This window comes from Heloderma suspectum, chromosome 2, assembly GCF_057233095.1.
Source record: "Heloderma suspectum isolate Gila_16-S chromosome 2, 16-S_ref, whole genome shotgun sequence".
Lineage (NCBI taxonomy): Eukaryota > Metazoa > Chordata > Lepidosauria > Squamata > Helodermatidae > Heloderma > Heloderma suspectum.
The window spans coordinates 115,600,127-115,619,693 of NC_139459.1; the positions used below are offsets into that span (position 1 = coordinate 115,600,127).

The 19,567-nt window shown below is 42.6% G+C and overlaps 1 protein-coding gene across 3 annotated transcripts in view; it reads left to right on the top strand.

Annotated features, from left to right (window-relative positions):
* Window positions 1–19,567, top strand: part of FOCAD (focadhesin) — a 187,564-nt gene that overhangs the window by 105,854 nt on the left and 62,143 nt on the right. For all 3 annotated transcript variants that reach the window (XR_014787806.1, XR_014787807.1, XM_084834584.1), the window contains exons 22-25: window positions 10,366–10,458; window positions 12,975–13,063; window positions 15,604–15,645; window positions 19,401–19,509. Coding sequence is in view for 1 of the 3 variants with exons in the window: in XM_084834584.1 (XP_084690710.1) it covers window positions 10,366–10,458; window positions 12,975–13,063; window positions 15,604–15,645; window positions 19,401–19,509 (333 nt within the window). In the remaining 2 variants the exon portion in view is untranslated. The remainder of the gene's footprint in view (window positions 1–10,365; window positions 10,459–12,974; window positions 13,064–15,603; window positions 15,646–19,400; window positions 19,510–19,567) is intronic.

Consider the following 19,567-nt stretch of genomic DNA (forward strand, 5'->3'; position numbering starts at 1 on the left):
CCCCAAATACTTTGCATTTCAACAAGGGTAGCTCAGAACAATATATTGCTGCTGGGAAAATTCATTTTTCCCCAGGTACTGTGAGGATTGCAACTAAGCTCAGAGAGAACAGGGAAGCCTGAGTGGGTAGGTGGCAGATGACGTCATTATCCCTGCTAATAAAAAAAAAGTCCCGGCACTTCTACCCCTTCTTCCACTACACCACTGAGGATATGGAAGCCAAAGATCAATGAATGAATAAATGCACTACACGTTGCAGAACTCTTACACGTGTTTAACTGCCATGGCTTCCCCCAAAGAATCATGGGAGTTCTAGTTTGATGAGAACTCTCTCAGTGGTGCCAGGCCCGCTACTGGTTTACAGAACTGCTTTTGTCAAGGGAGAAGGCATTATTATTTAAACAGCTTGAGTCTATAGTGTAGATAAGCCCACTGAGTTCATACCCTGATTTTGTTTGTTTGTTGTAAAGATCCATGTAATACAGCATTCTGTTCACACAGTGGCCAACCAGCTGCCTGTGGGAAACCCACAAGCAGGACATGAGTGCAACAGCATCCTCCCACCCATATTTCCCAGCAGCTAGTATTCAGAAGCATACGGCCTTCGATACTGGAGGTTGCATATAGCCATGTGGGCTAGTAGCCATTGATGGCCTTCTCCCCAAGAATTTGTCTAACCCCTTTTTAAAGCCATCCCACTTGGTGGCTGTCACTAAGTCTTGTGGTAGTGAATTCCATAGTTTAACTATGCGCTGTGTGAAGAAGTACTTCCTTTTATCAATCCTGAATCTCCCACTAATCAGCTTCATGGGATGACCCTGGGTTCTAATATTATGAGAGAAGAAAAATGTCTTCCTATCCACTTTCTTCACACCATGCATAATTTTGTACACCTCTATCCTGTTTCCCCTTACTCATCTCTTTTCTAAGCTAAAAAGTACACAAACCCTTACACCCCAATATCTGATCCCCATTTTTTTTTAAAGTGGTGGGCAACAATTTATAGACATTTTAGAGCCAAACTAATCATGACATTAAGCACGGGACTGGCCCTTGTGTGCTTGGTTTGTTTTATTAGAGATTTTACTATTTAAGTGGTATACAAGTATTACTAATAAAGAAATGGAACAGGGAGGCTGAATGTAGATTAGGACTATGGCATGTGGAGGAGACAATAGATTTAACCTTTTGCCCCTGCCATGGTTCTGATCTGGATTAGGCTCCCTTGTAGCTGCTGTTTTGCCCCCATGGTCCCAATCTGAATCAGTCCCCTTCCATGCCAGTAAACAGCAGCTGAGATTGCATTGGGACTATGAGTTAAACCTCCCACACTGCAATTCCAATCCAGACAGAACCTCCTGCAGCTTCATTTTAGTAAACAAAAGACAAGGGTATGAGGGCCGATCCCATGCTAAACCTTACATATAGTGTAAAGCAGAACTGGGGGTGGGGACTGTGGGAGGTCCACGGGCCAATTTCACCACCTGGACATCTCCTCCATGGACCACAGTCCATGAGACACTGTGTAGTCTATGGGGTGTCCCTGATTTTTTTTTTTTTATGGTGAAATTTGGTGGGAAACCACTCTATACTGCCAAAAGTGTTAACTTTTTCTTGGGTGCAAACAACCTAAATTTGACCCTCTTAGTGCTCTCTAGCATTAAAGTGGATTTTTCACTGAAACATTTCCCCTCCCCACTACCAAATTCTGTGGTGGGGGGGCAGCTATGTGGGCTGCATGGGGGGGCACTTGTTGTGCCCCCTCCCAGTTTAAAGGCATGTTCTGAAGAGGAACTGTTCCATAATGACTAACTCCCCCCATTCAGTTAATACTGGTCTTTAGCCTATGTTTACTGCTCATTTCAACATTGTACTCCTTCCATGACTGGCTCTGGTGGATGACAAATTCAGGTGTTTGCCTGGGCCCCAAGATGAGCAAAGAGCCCACTTTCTCAAGAGCTCCATCATTTTCACTTTGCACAGAGAACCCAGGAAAGTGAAAGAGACAGGATAAGAGGATTCTCAGTAGTTTGCATGTTCTGCCTCTTCCAGATTAAGAGGGTGCTGGCTGAAATTTCCTTGCTTGAAGGCCCCCCCCCCCCAATCCTGGAACCTCAATGGAGTCCTCCAGTGACATCACTTTTATTAGTCAGTGTTTGGGGGATAATTTTATCATGGGAAAAGAAAACAGTCAGATATGTGACAACCAGTAATGTGTAAGTAGAACATATTTGACAGGGTTTAGTTTTAGGCAGAAAGGGCTGCCTGGTGTGCCCGGATGAGTCATTTGCTTTGATAATTTCATTGAAACAAATTACTTGTGTCAGCTGGTCACTGGGTAAGTGCTGAGTTTAAATACTTGATTGGTTTTTGTATTAACTGGCAAGAATAAGCTTTATGTTAAATTACTGCTCACAGAGGAAATAGTATCTCCAGTTTAGAGCCCCAGTAATAGTGAGAATAGAACAAAATATGTTTATAATTTAGCAGAAAGATGGTCTGCAATTTGTGGCCACTCCCAAGATATTGTTGGAATCATGGTTTTCCTGTTTTTCATCTGATGAAAGGTTCTCCCAACTGCACATTCACAGACTGGAATGCTAATTACATGCATCTGTCTCCATACTAGTCTAGGACAGCTTTCCCCAAGTGGTGCCCTCTAGATGTGTTGGGCTACTAGAATTTGGGGCAATGCTGCTGGGAGGAGGAGCTGTACCATAGGCTCCTCCGCACACCAGCCTTGCTCCAGTTATTTGGAGGAATAATGCTACTGGAGGCTCCTCACATTACCCAGGCAGCTCTTCCAGTGCCAGCCCAATGTAAGAGGTGGACCTATGTCATTCCAATGATGAAATGATTGTATGGAGGATCCTAATCTATAGGAAAAAACAAAGGTTGCCATGTTGTTCTTCAGAAAAGTCTCAAAATCCGTATTTGTGTAATACTTGCATTAGGCCAACGCAAGGTAACCAAAAAAACGTGCAGGCTTTCAAAATCTTGAGATCTCTTCATCAGGGAAGATGTTACAAAAAGCAGGATGGTGGGAGGAATAGGAGAGAGAGAAAAAGGCGGACTTGATGTTGGAGTCATGATATCAGCAATAGTCAGAATCTTAACATGATATGGAGGAAAGGGAGGGTTTGCAGTCATTCAAACTGGACTGTACCACATGTTGCAATGTTTTTAGCTTTCAGTGCCCTTAAGATCACTGGGAAGAAGAAAGTGGCAGTCAATTATTGATCCTCTATTTTTGGAAATATTAAATCCAGCTGTTAACACAGAGCTATCTCCATCCCATGATAACCAGACAGGTTCTTTGATCAGTGAAAAATGGAAGTAGAGATAAACTAGGCAGTCTTCATATTAACAAAGCTGGAGATGATTTTAGGTGCTATATTAGGAGAAAAAAATTAATAGAACCCAAATAGGGTACCATTTCCTAACCTGATACCCTTCAGATGTGTTAGACTACAACTCCCACATCATTCAGGAAGTTTTCATGTGATTCCTGGAGGCACAACAAGGAGCCATGTTCCAGTGGCTCCCACAACACCGGCATAAAATAAAGAAGGGGATCACTGTGTGATATTGATTCTAAAGAGTTCATTTCTCACTCATCTTGGGATTTAAAGGCTGAGTAAAGTATAGATGTAGGAAGAAACAACAATAACCCTTAACCAAGAACTACATATACATTTGAATAAATATGCAGAGTTCTTAACTTCACCTTTTTCTCATATTATTGCTTGATGGAACCTCAGTATGCTTATGTAAAAACTGCTAGTTAGGAATATTCCTGAACTTATTTTCGTTCTATCGCCTCTGTGTATGATGAGATATGGAGGCCTTGGGTTCACTCACACCCATTCTGCTCCCACTGCCTGCCTCTGCCTACTTCCCTCATTGTGCCTGACCTAGGAGAACCTCTGCTTATTTATGTGTGGATAGTGCCATTATATACTCTAATCACTAGGAGGCACTGGACTTAGTTGTATTCGGGTGACGTCAGGAGTTGCTATTCCATTTTTGTTTAAGAAAGACATAATAAATGTAATAAATAAAGCTCTCTCTTGTCCATCTTTCTGACGGGTATGCCTTCTAAAGCCTTCTGTGACAATTTGAATGTGAGATATTGTTTACTCTGGACATTGATCTCTTAACCATTTTGTTGCACATTTCGCTGCACATCTGCAATATAATATATATCTTTATCTCTTGGCAGGACGATTCAGGTTACTAAACTACATTAGGATGAGAGAATTCACATTGCTGTGGTTCTGCCATATATATGCATCCTCTGTCATTATTGTTCCAGAGTAAGCCCAATAAATATGATGGATTTGGATTTACAGCCCTTATTGCCATTTATTTACCTTAACGTTTATGCGTCTTTAGTAATTTCTCATCTGCTGGAAAAATCCTGATTTCTTTCTCTTTTATGAAGGACTTTATTGGTACTTGTAAGAATTTACAAATAACTTTTTCTTTTCTTTCTTTTAAAATAACTGGAGGCAGGATTAGAATTTAATATGGCTGCCTTTGAAGCATGTTTCTTATAAAGTAATCCATGGAGACTTTGCTTGAATGTAAACACTAAAAATAAAGGTTAGTTTAGGGCCAGTGAAAATTAATTATTTTTCACTACATAGTATTTTGTTACCAGGGATTAGAACATATATTATGTAGATGGAGGATTAAAGATTTTAGTTTAATTTCCATGGTTACATATGTTAGTTTGCATTTTTATTAAGGATCACAACTTGAAGCTATGCTCTATAATGAAAGGGATTCAGTAGAAGAAGTGCGTGTGTCTGTTGCAAATACATGAACTGATAGAAAACAATGGCTTGGTTCATCTGTTTACCAGACCCGAAGATCCTGTTCCATGGTGGATGAGTGGGCATGCAAACTCTACTTCACCATGCTCACAGTGTGTGATGTGGGTACTTCTTGCAGATGCCCACGTGCCACAAGGGCCCCCATTGAATATCCAGTGTTTTAGGTTATATTATTTGCAAAGTGGATGGGACATGCCTACTCCTCCACAAGGAACAGGATCTTTGGCCCAGATAAGCATCTGAAATGGGACAAAGGGCATAGATAAGTGTGGTGTGTGTGTATGCATACAGACATATATGTATATATGTATGTATGTATGTATGTATATATATGTATACACACACACACACACACACACACACTCCTCCTCTTGTGTTTAGGTATCTGTACCAAATTGGAATGTTAATGGTCATGTCCTGAGAAGTAGTCCTCAGAATACTGCTCTGGTTGAGATGTATACTATCTGTCAACAATGATAGAGTAAGATATAAAGCATCTTCCACATTCTTTTGATTGATTTTTCTGAGATAAAGGGAAACATGGTTCCAATAAACAGTGGTCTGTTTGAAGATGCATATTGTTCAAGTTCCTGTAATTGTACAAGAGTGACTAAGCAGCTCATCTTTTAACTCTCCCATGCTGTTTTATTGTTTGGTAAATGAGACCTGGCAGAGAGCCTTTGAAAGAACATTCCAGTAGCAGTAGACCTTTTGGTCAACTATTCACATTGGGAGTGTCTGGAAAGGATATTTAAAAAACCAAAGAACCTTCTCAAGTTTGCTGCTACTATCTGGGGTAGATTGGTCAACAATTATCTTCAAGTGTTTCAGCAGTTAGGAATAGTCTCTTTGGGAGAGTAGTTCCTGACTTGTCTCTTAAATGGAGTTGCCAGAGCTCCTGACCCTTGAAGGCCACAGTCCTGACCTGAAGTCAAGTAAGTTCACGAAGTTCAATACTTACTTCCAAGTATTCATTTAGGGTTGTAATGGTAGAGTTTTACAGAAGGATTTTGTTTCAGCACTTGCAGCTTTTCCCACCACCATAGCGTTTAGACATAAGTGAAACTTCACCTACTAGGTGACTCCTATCTATTTGTGGGGCAGCTCAGACATAACACTAAACTATGGATAGGCATAGTCTGATTTACCGAACAATAAAACAACTGTAGTTTATCATTACAAGTATGAGCTGCAACAAGCCTCAAGCTTGTGTACTTCTTCCACCTCTTCCATTCTGCCCAGGAAGAGACGTCTGGAAACTTTTGCTTCTGTTTTAGATTAACTGAGGCTTGCTGTGTCATCCAAACCCAGGCAAACTGTGATTAATCTTCACTATGGTTAATCTTCACTATGGATAGTTGAAACAAGCGAACTTCAAACCATGGTTTATGAACCTAGCTTATTTCAACTAATCATAGTGAAGATGAATGACAGTGTAGGATTTGAGTGACATACTAAGCGGTGATTAATTTAAAATGGAAGTGAAATGTCTGATCTCCTTGCAGTTAACACTAGAGAAGAAGGAGGGAGTACACAAACCTGAGGCTCTTGGGGCTTATTTTCATAATGCTAAGGCATGGTTTAGTGTTATGTCCAAATGCAGCCAATGTGCTGCCAATTTGGGTTTTTTTCTTCATAACCTACATGAATGCTGTGATCAAATGCCGTAGTGTAAGCATATGAGTTTTTAGCAGTATGGTGTAGTTTAGCCAATCAATCATACAACTATAGCGTGAGAACTTCATGGGCAATGAAACAGGAACACAACCTATTCTTGACAAGATACCTTCATTGTAATTGATGGGCATTCCATAATTGCTTCAAGAAGTCCTTCAGCCAGTCCTCCTGCCTTAAATACTGAATCCACTTAAACTCATTCAACCAAATGCTTATCTAAATCAGTGCATGATGGAGAGCCATCAGGATAATGATGCTCTGAACGCTAGTATGGCAAAATTGTTCCGGGACTATGAAAACGTATGAAGGGCACCATAAAAAGTGCAAAGATATTATCCAATAGGTCAGGGGAAGACAACCTTTTTGTGTCCGTGGGCACATTTGGCAATTTGAGAAACTGTCATGGGCATACTGCAGATGAAAGCATTGGCCTGCAGGCACCTACCATCTTCGTTTCCTAAGAATGTCTCTGAGTCCATGTGTGGCCAGAGGCATCCATGGGAAAAGAAGATGGGAGCAGCTAGAGGCCTTCACTTTGCTTTGAAGTGATCCCAGCTGCCAGTAAGAAATGTTGTAATTAAAAAAAACTTTTAAAAAGTAGGAGGGGTAGGACACCTGGGTCGGCACCAAGAAAGGTGTGTGCCCATGGGTGCCACGTTGCCTAGCCCTGCAAAAGAAGGTTATCATTTGAAGTCCTAGATGTGGCACAGGCCACTGGTGGCCCTGGAACTCAATCTGGTCTTGAAGACTTTTCCCATTTTGCCCATAGTACAGCTTCTAATTCCTCAGGGCTTTTTTGTGGCTGCCCCCTGGTTATAGAACCTGATCCCCAGATAGGGTGAATTAGCCCCCTCCATTACTTAGCTTCTGGTTGGTGGTAGATACGTTTCTTTTCCACTCAGTGTTCATTAGTTTTTAAGAGCTGATAGCTGGTTTTATTCTTTTGGGTATTTTAGTGCTCTGTCTTTATTGTTTAAATTGTTTTAATATTTATTTTGTACACTGCTTTGAGGGCCTCATGGCTGAAGGGCAATATAACAAAATTAATTAAACTGGGAGATATTAATTTAGATGAAATTTTGAATAGGGCTGATGAAAAAGCAGATTTTAGTAGCACTCTGGCATGTTCTCAATTTTAACAATTGACCAGCACAACAGAAGATACTGAGAGGGCCCATCTCAACCCATCGTTTTGTGTGTGTGTGTGTGTGTGTGTGTGTGTGTGTGTGTATAGATATTATATTGTCCTGGAAACTGCTGCGATAACTTGTTTTTAATAGGCTCCAAATGGCTGTCATGCCAACTTTCAATGTTTTTAGTTGAGGCCAACAGTAGAAATAATTGGACACCGGAAACAAAAAACTAATTCTTTTGCCTGCCATAGAATATTATGAGACATAACAATGCACAGCAGTCATTTTAATTACAGTCTTCTTCTCCTCCTCCTCCTCCTCCTCCTCCTCCTTCTTCTTCTTCTAAAGCTGAGGGCTTTAAAGTTCCACTGCAAACAGAAACTATCCCAAGCAATGGTTTTCTTTTAAATTGCTGTAATAACGACAACACCAGACAGGAAGAAATATGGACTTTTGCTATTTTTTTTTTTTAATCTCTAGGCTTCTGTATCTCTTAAATTATGTAAAATATTGTAGAACTATATTCAGCCAAAATAAAGGATTTGGTTAATATGCTAATAAGCTGTGTTCCATGTGTGTACACATTGTTAGGTATGGATCTTTCTGTGTGTGTGTACAATATATATGTGTGTGTGTGTGTGTGTATACACACACACACACACACACACACACAGATAGAGATTATATTATAAACTATTGATGTAAGTTATTCTTAAATGATCAAATTTCAATGGAGTCTGTTAGGGCAAAGAAATTGAGTTTACTCTGTGAACTCTGCTTGAGATCCAGAAAGCTGATTTGTATGCACCCAAGGCCTTGGGCACACTCCAAGGAGATTTTTTACTTTTTACTTTTGAAGAACAGATCTTTATTTTGCTACACAAACTGCTTTAGAAACCTTCTCACAGAGCACTCATCTGCATGTTTTCTCTTGAAGAAAGGACACTGAGTTCAGTGGGACTTACTCCCTAGTAAGTATGCATAGGAGTACAGCTTTAGTTTCAAAAGCTGTTTGTAATCAGCCCCAAAGGCCAGTAAGGCTCTCAGAACTAGTTATATAGTTCTTTGGGTCATAGTCTCCGTATATGGCAAAACATGTGAAAGTGAATAAGCAGATACAACATCACAGGTGCAGATTTTTAAAATAAAATAAACATCTACAAGGTCCAAAATGAGATTCTGGCCACTTTCAGACATCACTTTAAGCCATGGTGGCTTAATAAGCTACTCACAATAGCGTATTTTGATTGATTGATTGATTGATTGATTCATTTCATTTCATTTCATTTCTATACCGCCCAATAGCCGAAGCTCTATTTTTTTTTTAAATAGTTCACGATGCTCCACCACATGAGTGGGCTAATCAGCTACTGTGAGTAGTTTATTAAGCTACTCTGCATAATCTGAGTCATCCCCCCACCCCCTGTCCCTCTGCAGTCCTCCCACTCAAGCAGTGGCACTGTTTCACTCATTGAAAACATTGCAGCAGCCTGTTTTAACCTTCCACAATATCCCAGTGAGAGGGAAGAGGTGTGGGGTGAAGTACAGGGGCTTAATTCAGTGCTTCCAGCATCATCCCGACAAGGATGGTGGTGGCTCTAAAGTGCTGGAAGTTTGCAGGATTGGGACCAACCTTCATACATGGCACCCAATGCACCATCAAACCCCTGCATGATTACTCAAAAAGGAGACGAAATCACATGCGCACCATAAAGCGTTATAGCACTTTAGCGATACAGTGGAGTTGCACATTTCAACCCCCTGCCCCCAGACATTGCTGGCAGAGCTGCTTCTGTTCACTATAGCACTTTAGCGCTAAAGAAAAATTGCGGAAAAGTGAAATTGCACACAAGCACAATTGCGCATCCCCCCATAGCCATTTTGCTTCTTCATGGGAAAAGTGACTAGAGAAGGAAAAAGGGAGTGGGAGCTCTAACTCCCTGACAGTTTGCTGGAATGGGGCAAAATTGCACAGGTGGGTGTCCTCATCGGGAGTCTTCAGAGGCTGTAGCGGATTATTGCAGAACTGCACTTCTTCATGGAAAAGGGAGCAGATCTTTCCCCTTTCCCCTGTTTCCCAAGTTGTACAGTTTCAAAGTAGTGATCCGGGAAGCCTGTCATTGTGTAACTTCACTGTAGTGGGGTAGCGCAATAGCAGGAGGCTGTCACTGTACTCTGGGAAAACTGTCCTTTTGTAACTGTGGTGCAGTATCAGGGAAGGCTGTGCTTGTTTGGCTGCAGTTGTCCTCGGGCTGCTTGTCAGATGTGGGAACAAGCTGTGCAGGCTGGAGCAGAGTGGTACAACAGTTCTGACTGCTCTTGCCAGGCGACTCTGTAGGCGATCAGAATAAGCCACACTGAGCACCAGATGACACGATAACCCACAGTGGGTTAAATAACCCTTACTGCAGACCATGGATTATCAAACTCTCTTATTTTGGCTAAATAAGCCATCGTGGATTTAAAAAATTCCTGACAGATGACATGATAACCAATGATGGGTTAAATGGGCCATGATGGCTTATTTAACCCATCATGGGCTATCGTGTTGTTTGAACTCTGTCTCTAAGTGCAAAAGCCAAATTTCTGATGTCATCAGTGATACGTCCAATCTGAATGTGAGTTTGTGTGTGTATTCATGACTTAGTGACTACAAATGCCAGTTATTTTTGTTCATTTCTTTCATATGTAACAAGTCCCTTTTGTTTGTCATGCAGGTAAACATTCAACCTTCAGAATGGCACCGCTCCCTGCTGCTGCCTCATTCCTGGGCAGGATTTATGGAGAGAACATATCATGCAGTTTTACAAGTATGAGAAATTGGTCTCTGTATGTGCTAGTGGGGAAGGGTTGTACTTGATCTGAGCATTCAGGACGGTGGCGTATAAATATATAATTCATGTAAATAAATCTGCCTGCTCTATATAAACTAATAAGAAAGCAAGATGAGAAAATAGTTCAAATTCTCAGCATTTGAGGATACGTATCTTTTCCTAACAGCCCACCAACTCCTTGACTTAATCAGGATTCTCACTTATGGGTTGGATACAGATTAAGTTGTACGCAAGTCCTACGGATTTAAATGGATCTTAAGTGCAATTAACTTAGGGTTGGATCCAGTCTTTTCTATCTGCCAGCAGAATGGAAATCACTGGTGGAATGGATTCACCCACCCGCTACATGCCCCCCACCCCAAATCTGTGTCTGAGGGTTGAGTGACCTTCCAGACCAGATTTGGGGAGCATGTGGGGGTGCAGGGAGAAGAAGAGCAAGGGGAAGTCCCCTTGAGCGAGTGAAAGTCTACTCATCTATGTTGGGTGGCACCCTATGTCTGGTTCTAATTCTTTGTATAGGAATAAAGGTGTAAAAACCATCATAGGATCCAGGCTTATTCCCACCTTTTGTAAAATTATAGTGTTATTGTGAATTTACTTATTTATTTGATTTATACTCTGCTTTTCCACCAAGGAAATGGTGCTCAAGGTGGCTAACAATAATAAAAACCATTAAAAATTGCGTAAAACAATAATAAAGCAAATTAATTAAAAACACAGTTATAAACACAACAATAAAAGAATAAAAACAACACCCAACCCAGCTGAGCAGCTTACATGCCAAAGGCCTGCTTTGAATAGAAATGTCTTTGCCTGCCAGCAGAAGGACAACAGAGGGAGAGAGCCAACCTAGCCTCCCTTGGCAGGACGTTCCAAAGCCTTGGAGCAACCACAGAGATGAGCCTCTCTTGCATCTTCACCAAACATGCCTCTGAAGCCAGCGGTACTGAGAGGAGAGCCTCCCCTGAACCCAGACAGGCTCATATGGGAGAAGGTGGTGGAGAAAGCAGTTATATGGAATTGAAACCATATAACTGTTTGAAAACATGGGAAAATACAGCCATACAAAAAGAGAATATGCAGAGAACATGCCATTGACAAACTCTTAAAAAAAATAAAAGTACTTTTCCTAGTCCTCCCACTTTAGGGTTTATTTGACCAAGACTGACATTTCAACACAAGTAAAGAGCAAAGAGTAGAACCAAAGTTTTAGATACCAAGTTCCAGCCTAATTTTTTCTCATTTAAATTTGGATTAACATGGTTGAGTCCTCCCACCCCAGTTTTTTTTTTTAAATCCAAATTTAACTTTTCAGTCATCTAGGGTTAGATTTACAAAACCACATGTTCTGTTCTTATGGGTTGTTCAAAGTGGGCTAGTTTTCTGTCACATTCATTCAGAAGACATTTGTTCAGCCATTCACAAGACTAGGGTAGCACGTGTCTATCCAAACCTCACTATTTCTGGGGGAAATTGCTAGTGCAAATTCATCATAAATCTCTTGCTATAAGAGAAGCTTGCCTTTAGGATCCATTTTAGTATCATATGATATTCATGAACATCCCACCTAAGTATAATGAATGACTGAAAAAGACAATTATTCTCATATACTTTATCACAAAGACATAATAACTCGTATAAAACAGCACTGCTTAACCTGTAGGTCAAAACACCACATTCAGAATTGATTTCAAGAAATAGTCTCTTCCCATTTTCCTGCTGTCTTTACTTTGGAAAATTTCTTCTAGATTTTAGAAGCACATCCTATAAAAACTGCTATGATGAATTTCACGGGATCATCATCATCAATCATCATCATAAATGTATTATGGCTAGGTGAACTATGGGAAGAAAGAAATGTGTAACAAATTCTTGTTTAGTGACATAGGCAGGTTTTGCTTTACTGATACCATTGTGTTCTCAGTGCCCATATCAACATGCATGCAGAAATGTCAGAGTTGGATCCAGACTTACAGCACAATCCTGTACTTGTCTACTCAGAAGTAAGTCCCATTGAGTTCAGTATGACTTACTCCCAGGTAAGTGTGGGAGGATTGCATCCTTAGTCTTGCTTAGAGTAGAACCATTGAAATCAATGGGACTGAAGTTAGTAATGCCTAACATGTCCCACTGATTTCAGTAGGTCTACTCTAAGTATGACTAAGTGTGGATCCAACTCTGAATGTCCAGTTTTAAGGTCGTCCCCCCCCCCCCACACACACACTGAGATAATGAACAGTAATTAATGGAACTAATGATTTTATTTAGGCCTATAACTTAGATGGATCCTCATTTCTCAAAAGTAAGAACTCGAATTCCATCGCTTAACACATAGTTTATTATGCTGCAAGGGCCCATAAAGGGCAATTTGATTTGACTGCAGAGTGGACCTCAGGGGAAAGGTTACATCTGTTATGCAAGTGTTCCCCATAGAAATCTCTGGATTACTACCCATGTAAGGTCTCCTGCTGATTTATGTTGTGATTGTACAGGGAAGGCAAGCTGAGCTGGAGATGCAGTTAAAGCATGGAAAAGAGGGACCCGAAGAAGTGCAATACAAACAATTTACGGCCTGGCTGTGGTAAGGGTTGACTATCTGCTCCTCATCACTTGAAATGGTGGTGGGGAAGTGGAGAAAAGAGCACAGAGGACACTTCAAAGGATTCAAAGTTGCAGGTTTTACTGACTGTATAAGCGTTAATGATGAGAACCAGATATAATTCTTTAGCTTAAAGGGAAACAGCAAAGACAAGGTATTGTAGGTAAGAATGGCTTTATTTACCAGTAGCTCTTCTTTATATAGTGGCTGGAAAATTGTGGTGATGGGAGTGGCAGCACAGTTGAAAACCTGCTACTTTGCTTTGGTATAGAAATCACTTCCTGAGTGCTCAGTGAACTAATGGAGATAGAAAAGGCACTTTTCATTTAAAAGATGACATAGATGGGCTGCTGATGTCCAGCCTTACGTTTCTTATAAGGAATTAGTTATTGAAATGCCCTGTCAACACTAACACTTACCTGATTTGTGTGTGCAATAGAGGCGTGTATGTATATGATATGTATAAGGATGCTTGGTTTGGTTGAGACTTAAAATTATTTCAAAATTGTTAGGCTATCTCATCCTTCCTCAATGTAGTGCTCCCCAGATGTGTTGGATTACAACTCTGATCAGCCCCAGTGGCCATGCTGGGAAGGGCTGATGGGAGGTGAGGCCAACATGCCTGGAGGGTACCAGGTTGGGGAATGCTGGGCTATTTCCTTGCTACCTAGAAACCGGAACTTTGGTAAACACATACTTCAAGACATCATAATTAATGCTCTAGAGCAGCTTTCCCAACCTGGTGCCCTCCAGATGTTTTAGACTACAACTCCCAGCATTCCTGACCATTAGCCATGCTGTCTCGGACTGATGGGAGTTAAAGTCCAAAACATCTGGAGGGCACCAGGTGGAAGGCTGCTCTAGGGAACTTAAAGTAGGGATGTTGGAGGAATCTGTCTGGAGGGTGAAGTTTGCCGAGCTTTCATCGGCTTGGCCCCCCGGACTTCAGCTTGCTTACCCACAAGCTAGCCCAACTTGCTGCAGATTGAGTTGGGCCAGCTGACAGCTTTTTTTCTTCTTAAATCAACATTTACATAAAGTGCAGCTGCAATTTGTGTAATTTGCACACATTTCAGCCATAATTTGCTTAATTTGCACAAATTGTGACCATAATATGCTTAATTTGCACAAATCGTGGCTGCAATTTTGCACAAATTCAGCATATTACATCTGCAATGTGTGCAAATTAAGCAAATTACTACTGCAATTTGTGTTAATGTCAATTTAAGAAGGAAAAAAAACTCGAGAAGAGTTCCCAGATTTTGGGGAAAAGGCCACAGCTTGGCTGGGGTCTCCAGTGAAATCCAGCAAGCCTAAAAAGGGCCAGAGTTCCCCAAGATAGCCATCCCTGACTTAAAATGTCCCCTGCAAAAATAAAGTACTTCTGTACCAACTATAAAGCTGAAAATTGGGACACACATAGTCCAAGATGCCCATGTCTTGAGGACATGCCTTCTCCTTTATCATCTTTCCTGATCACTGAGGTCTTCTGAAGAGGCATTCCTGGTGGTTTCACATGTGTTGAAGATCCACTTGGAAACCACCAGGAGTAGGGCCTTTAATGTGGTGGTTCCCACCCTATGGAATGCCCTTCCAACAGAGATCAGGCAGGCATCTGCATTACTTTGTTTTTGGTGTTGCTGAAGACATTTTTTTTTCAGTCAAGCATTTCCTGACTGATCACTAAATTCCATCCACTGTTCTATTGATCTGTTTGTTTTCACTATAACTTTTTGAGTTTTGTGTTTTTATTGATTGTACATTGCTCTGATATCTCTTGATGTGGAGTGGTTTATACATTTTATAATAAATAGAGGAATAAATAAGTCAATATTCTGAACAGGAAGTTTATCTTAAAATAAAGGCTAGCACTCCAACACCAAGTAAGCCCAAGCCACATTCTTGGACTGTGGGAGTTCTATTGCCTCTTTGAACACTGTAGTGATTTGTCCATGCCGACAGGGTTCTTTCCAGCTCCCCTACCCACAGATTAATTTCCTCCTGGCCAGCAAATACCCAGTCAAGTGTGTGCCCTGCTAAATGGGTAGGGAGACAGGTCCATGGTTGCTGTGGTAGCCATGAAATCCTGAGATGCTTCAGTTGTAGGGGCCTTGGTGTGAACGTTAAAATCCCCAATGCAATCAGTGTTGGGGAAATCATGTCCACCTCCAAGACCACCTCTGCCAGCATAGGCAGGGGGATAGTTGGGCAGTGGGGTGGGCAGAACACCTACAGAATCCCCATCCTGTCTTGATGCTTTGCCACCAGGTAAGCACACTCAAACCTTGGAGATTGCCAGACAGGGTACATCAGTAGGGGGATGGGCTCATGATAGATCATTGCAATTCTACCTCCTAATCCATTGGATCTTGCTTGTTACTCCATTTGAAAACCTTAGGGCTACCTAAAGGCTTGTGCATGTCCAGTGAGTCTTGTGCATTTTTTTCATTGACACAACCATTCATTGTCACTGCACAAACTTTGCTTCACAGCTAATGCTTCTTCCCTTTCTCTTTTACCAGGGTCAGAGATATGTTGACCGATGTAATCAAGGGTGCTTCAAAGTAAGATATTTGTTTCTTAACAAGATAATTTATTTCCGCTGGGTGTGTTTTCTTACTCATTGGGGTGTAGTGGTGCAGTCTGGTTTGGTTGGTTTCCTCTCATTTGGTACAGGGAGCCTCCTAAAAATGAATGTCATTTGAATGGAAAGCTACTCCCTTCCAAGTGTAGGTCCTGCGAGCCCTGCCGCACTTTTTGCTTCTTCTAGGGCTGAGCCAAATCGGGGGGGGGGGGGGGAGTTCACTTCAGAAACGTCAGTGTTCTCCACCTCCCATTAAAAGGTTGCCTTCAGAAATCATTATCTTTTGTATCAAAAGGTATTGAATGTCCCACTTAAGTACGATGTATGACTGCAAGAAATGCTTGTTCTTATATACCTTAATTCCCACAAAAACTTAATAGCTCACATAAAACAGCTGTCCTTAACCTGTAAGTAACAGCTCCACCTTTAAAATAGATTTCAAGAAATTGTCTTTTTCCATTTTCCTGTAATCTTTAATATGGAAGCTTTGTTTTTTAAGAGTCTAGAAGCTTCTTAGGGCCAAACTGAACATGACACAATTCGCACAATGAGCAAGTTCGCGGTTGTTCTTTAATGGAAATAATAGGCACGGATGGCGTGATGTGGGTCAGGTCCTGGGTGAGGGAGGAACGGTTTTTCACATTTTGCTACTCCATGTGGCCCCAATCTGTGCCTGGTATTTGCACTGGAAGGAAAACAACTATTTGCTCCTATGGAGCTTTTGTTCCACTCAAATGGCAGGTGCCAGAGTCCCAATCAGTGGTGCAAGCACTCGTCATGACAGTCCCTAAAGCCATGCCCCCCAAAGGGAGTATCCAGACAGCTGTGTTGAACCGTATCAACAAACCTGTTCTAACAATTTTCACCTCTACCAGAAGCAGGCCTTTTGTAAAGCTATTGCATCTTAGTTGCCCAAGCCACCCTGAAATACTTTGCATTACAACAGGAAACAATATATTGTTGCTGGGGACATTCGTTGTCCCCCAGCTGCTGTGAGGATTGCACCCAAGTTCAGAGGGAACAGAGAATTCTGAGGACAGGGGACAGATGACAGCAACACCCCTGCTAATCAGAAAGTGCCAGCGCTGTGTGTGTCAAGGGCTCCTTGGAGGCCTCTCTCAGTCTAATCCAGTAGCCAAGTCCAGACACAGACAAAGGGATTTCTTTCAAAGCTTTATACTTCTTTTACAACTTAACAACTCTACAGGTAGCAACTAGATCTGAGCAGCAGAGTACCTATGCCCTAAGTTGGAACAGTTGGTCCCTGTTTGAAAGGGAATTACTGGCAGACCCCTGAACTTAAGGACTAGGGAGAGTCCCTCCCCTTTTCCCTTGGAGCCTCTGGGCGCAGCCGTTGTTTGCGTGCCAACCTGGCACTTCGCCTCCTTTCCGTGCCCTCCATCTGGCGCCGCTCTCTGCGTCTGCGTCGCGCATCCACCAAGTCTGCTATCTCTGCTCGGTCACTCCCTGGACTGCTTTCTAATCTAGGAATGCTGGTGGGAGGAATCTCCGTCAGCTGTGGGCCCTGGGAAAGAGGAGCATGCTCCTCTCCCAGGAGCGACTCCTCTTCCTCAGAATCAGAACTACTCTGGGATTCTATGGGCTCAGTGTCCACCCTGACAGTGTGCCTATGAGCCCTGGCTTCAGTAAACCACTGGTCCCGATCTGGATCAAGATTACAGTGGGAGGGGGAAGGGTTATCCCCCTTCTTCCCCATCATATACCAGATCACTTCTCCTCCCCGCCTCCATGCCTGCTATTTATACTCACGCCCTTGCTAATTGCATGAATGGTGTTCTCAGGGTGGAAACTGAGCCCATAGAGCCCCAGAGCAGTTCTGATTCTGAGGACGATCAGCAATCTGTGGGAGAGGAGCTCGCTCACCTCTCACAAGCACAGCAGCTGGCAGAGATTCCTTTTGCCAGCATTCCTGAGAGAGATAGTGATCCTGGCAGCGAGAGAGCAGTGGAGGGGGGCTTGCTGGATGCTCGGCGCAGATGCAGGGAGCGGCGCCAGATGGAGGGCACCGAGAGGAGGCGCTCTGCTCGCTTGGCGCTAAAACAACGGTCACGTCCCGAGGACCCAAGGGTAAGAGGGAGGACCTCTCCATAGCCCATAAGTTCAGAGTCTTCCCGCAGTTCTCCTTCAAACGGGGACCAACTGCCTTACCTGGAGCTTAGGCTACTCTGCTATCTACCCCAGTGCAGTTCTTTGCATAGTTGCTAGTGATTAGTATCTGTAAGAGTCATTAAGTAATAAAGGAATAAAGCCTTGGAAAGAATCGTCGTCATCTGTGTCTTGAGTTGGCTATCGGAAGGGACTGTAAGAGGCAGCTAGGGCTCTCTCAGGTGTCACGTTTGGTTTGACTGGTTTCAGCCATCATTCAAAGTGTCTGTGAAATGGGTCACAAATGCTTTCCCATGCAGAGTGAGAACAGTGATTCTTGCTCTCATTCTGATTTGCCTTTGTTTCATCATCATGTAGCCAAATATGATAGACTGCATGAAAACATGGCCTCACGCTGCTTGCCTACCTGGTCCCTGATAAGCTGGGATCGCTTCAGGAACAAAATCCCCCCCCCCACACACACACACACCTGTTGTGTTTTAAATGGCTCTGAAGGGGTAGAATAGGAGGTAATCAGTGCACAGAAAGTAAAGCCAGGGGTGGTTTAAGCTTGTGCTGCTAGCAATACACCGAGAGGGAGGGAGGGTCCTCCACCTTTTATGACATACCCTCTTTGCCAAGATAGGAGCAACTGATGCATACTGCTCTGTCCCTTCCCTTCAAAGAAAATTTTGTCAGGAATCAATTTCCTTCTTTTCGCTGGGTTGATGAAGGTGTCTTGGCAACCGATATAGCCTAGCATGAGATCTAATGCGTGTAAGAAACTGCTGTATTCTAATATGTGTAGGGGCCAAGCTACACATTATGATGTTCATGTCTTTTGGCTTTGCAGGTGTTTTGTTTTTCAGGTAGCCAGCACGGGTACGGGTACGGCTGGGGGAGCTGAATAGAGGGGCTTTAGCCCTTTGCCCCTGCCATATCAGAATCGGCCTCCTCACGCCTGCTATTTGCAATGAGAGGGAAGCCCCCATTGCCGTTGTCACCCACTGCAAGTAGAAGATGTGCCCCCCCCCCAATTCTGAGGGGGAGGCCTCCCTCTATGCTGTTGTCCCGCTCTGGCTTGCCCACCACTCCCTTGCGTTTGGGGGGTGTTTTTTAAGCCACCGAAACAACGCAAGGCCAAACTGTAAATAACATCATGCCTAGTTTGGCCCTAAGATGGGCTGTGCCACTGAAATATATCAGCATTTTGACTTTTAGCAATATTGCTACTGGAAGAAATTTCTAGGGGACATCTGCAGGCAAGTCTCACAAGATTTTCTTAAATGAAAGCACTGGCTGATGGCTTAGTCTGGTTTTCCCCCAAGTTGTTCCCCTCCAGATGTGCTGGACTGTAACTCTCATCTTCCCCAGCCATCATGGACATGCTAGCTGGGGATGATGGGAGATGTAGCTCCACAAGTCGGGAGGGCATCAGCTTGTGGAAGGCTGGTTTACTCAGTGAGGCCAATGAGGGTTTTGAGCTCCATTGTGACCTTTAAGATTACTTTATTAAGTGATGACCTATGTGATCAGTTTCATCCCATTTCTCCCCCCCTCCCCACAAACACACACACATTACTTGTTTTTTTTCCTCCTTGTTCATAAATGATGTATAATTTTCAACAGGGAAAGCCCAGTGGTGAAAGGGAATTGTCTTCTAGCTTTAACAGGCCTTGCAGTCGCTGTGGCAAAACATGAGAAAGGGCTGTCTTCAGACACCGAAGAACAATTCAGTGTGAGTTAAGACTACTTGATCTCTTTGACAGGCTTTTCAACAAGCATACTTGCAGCTT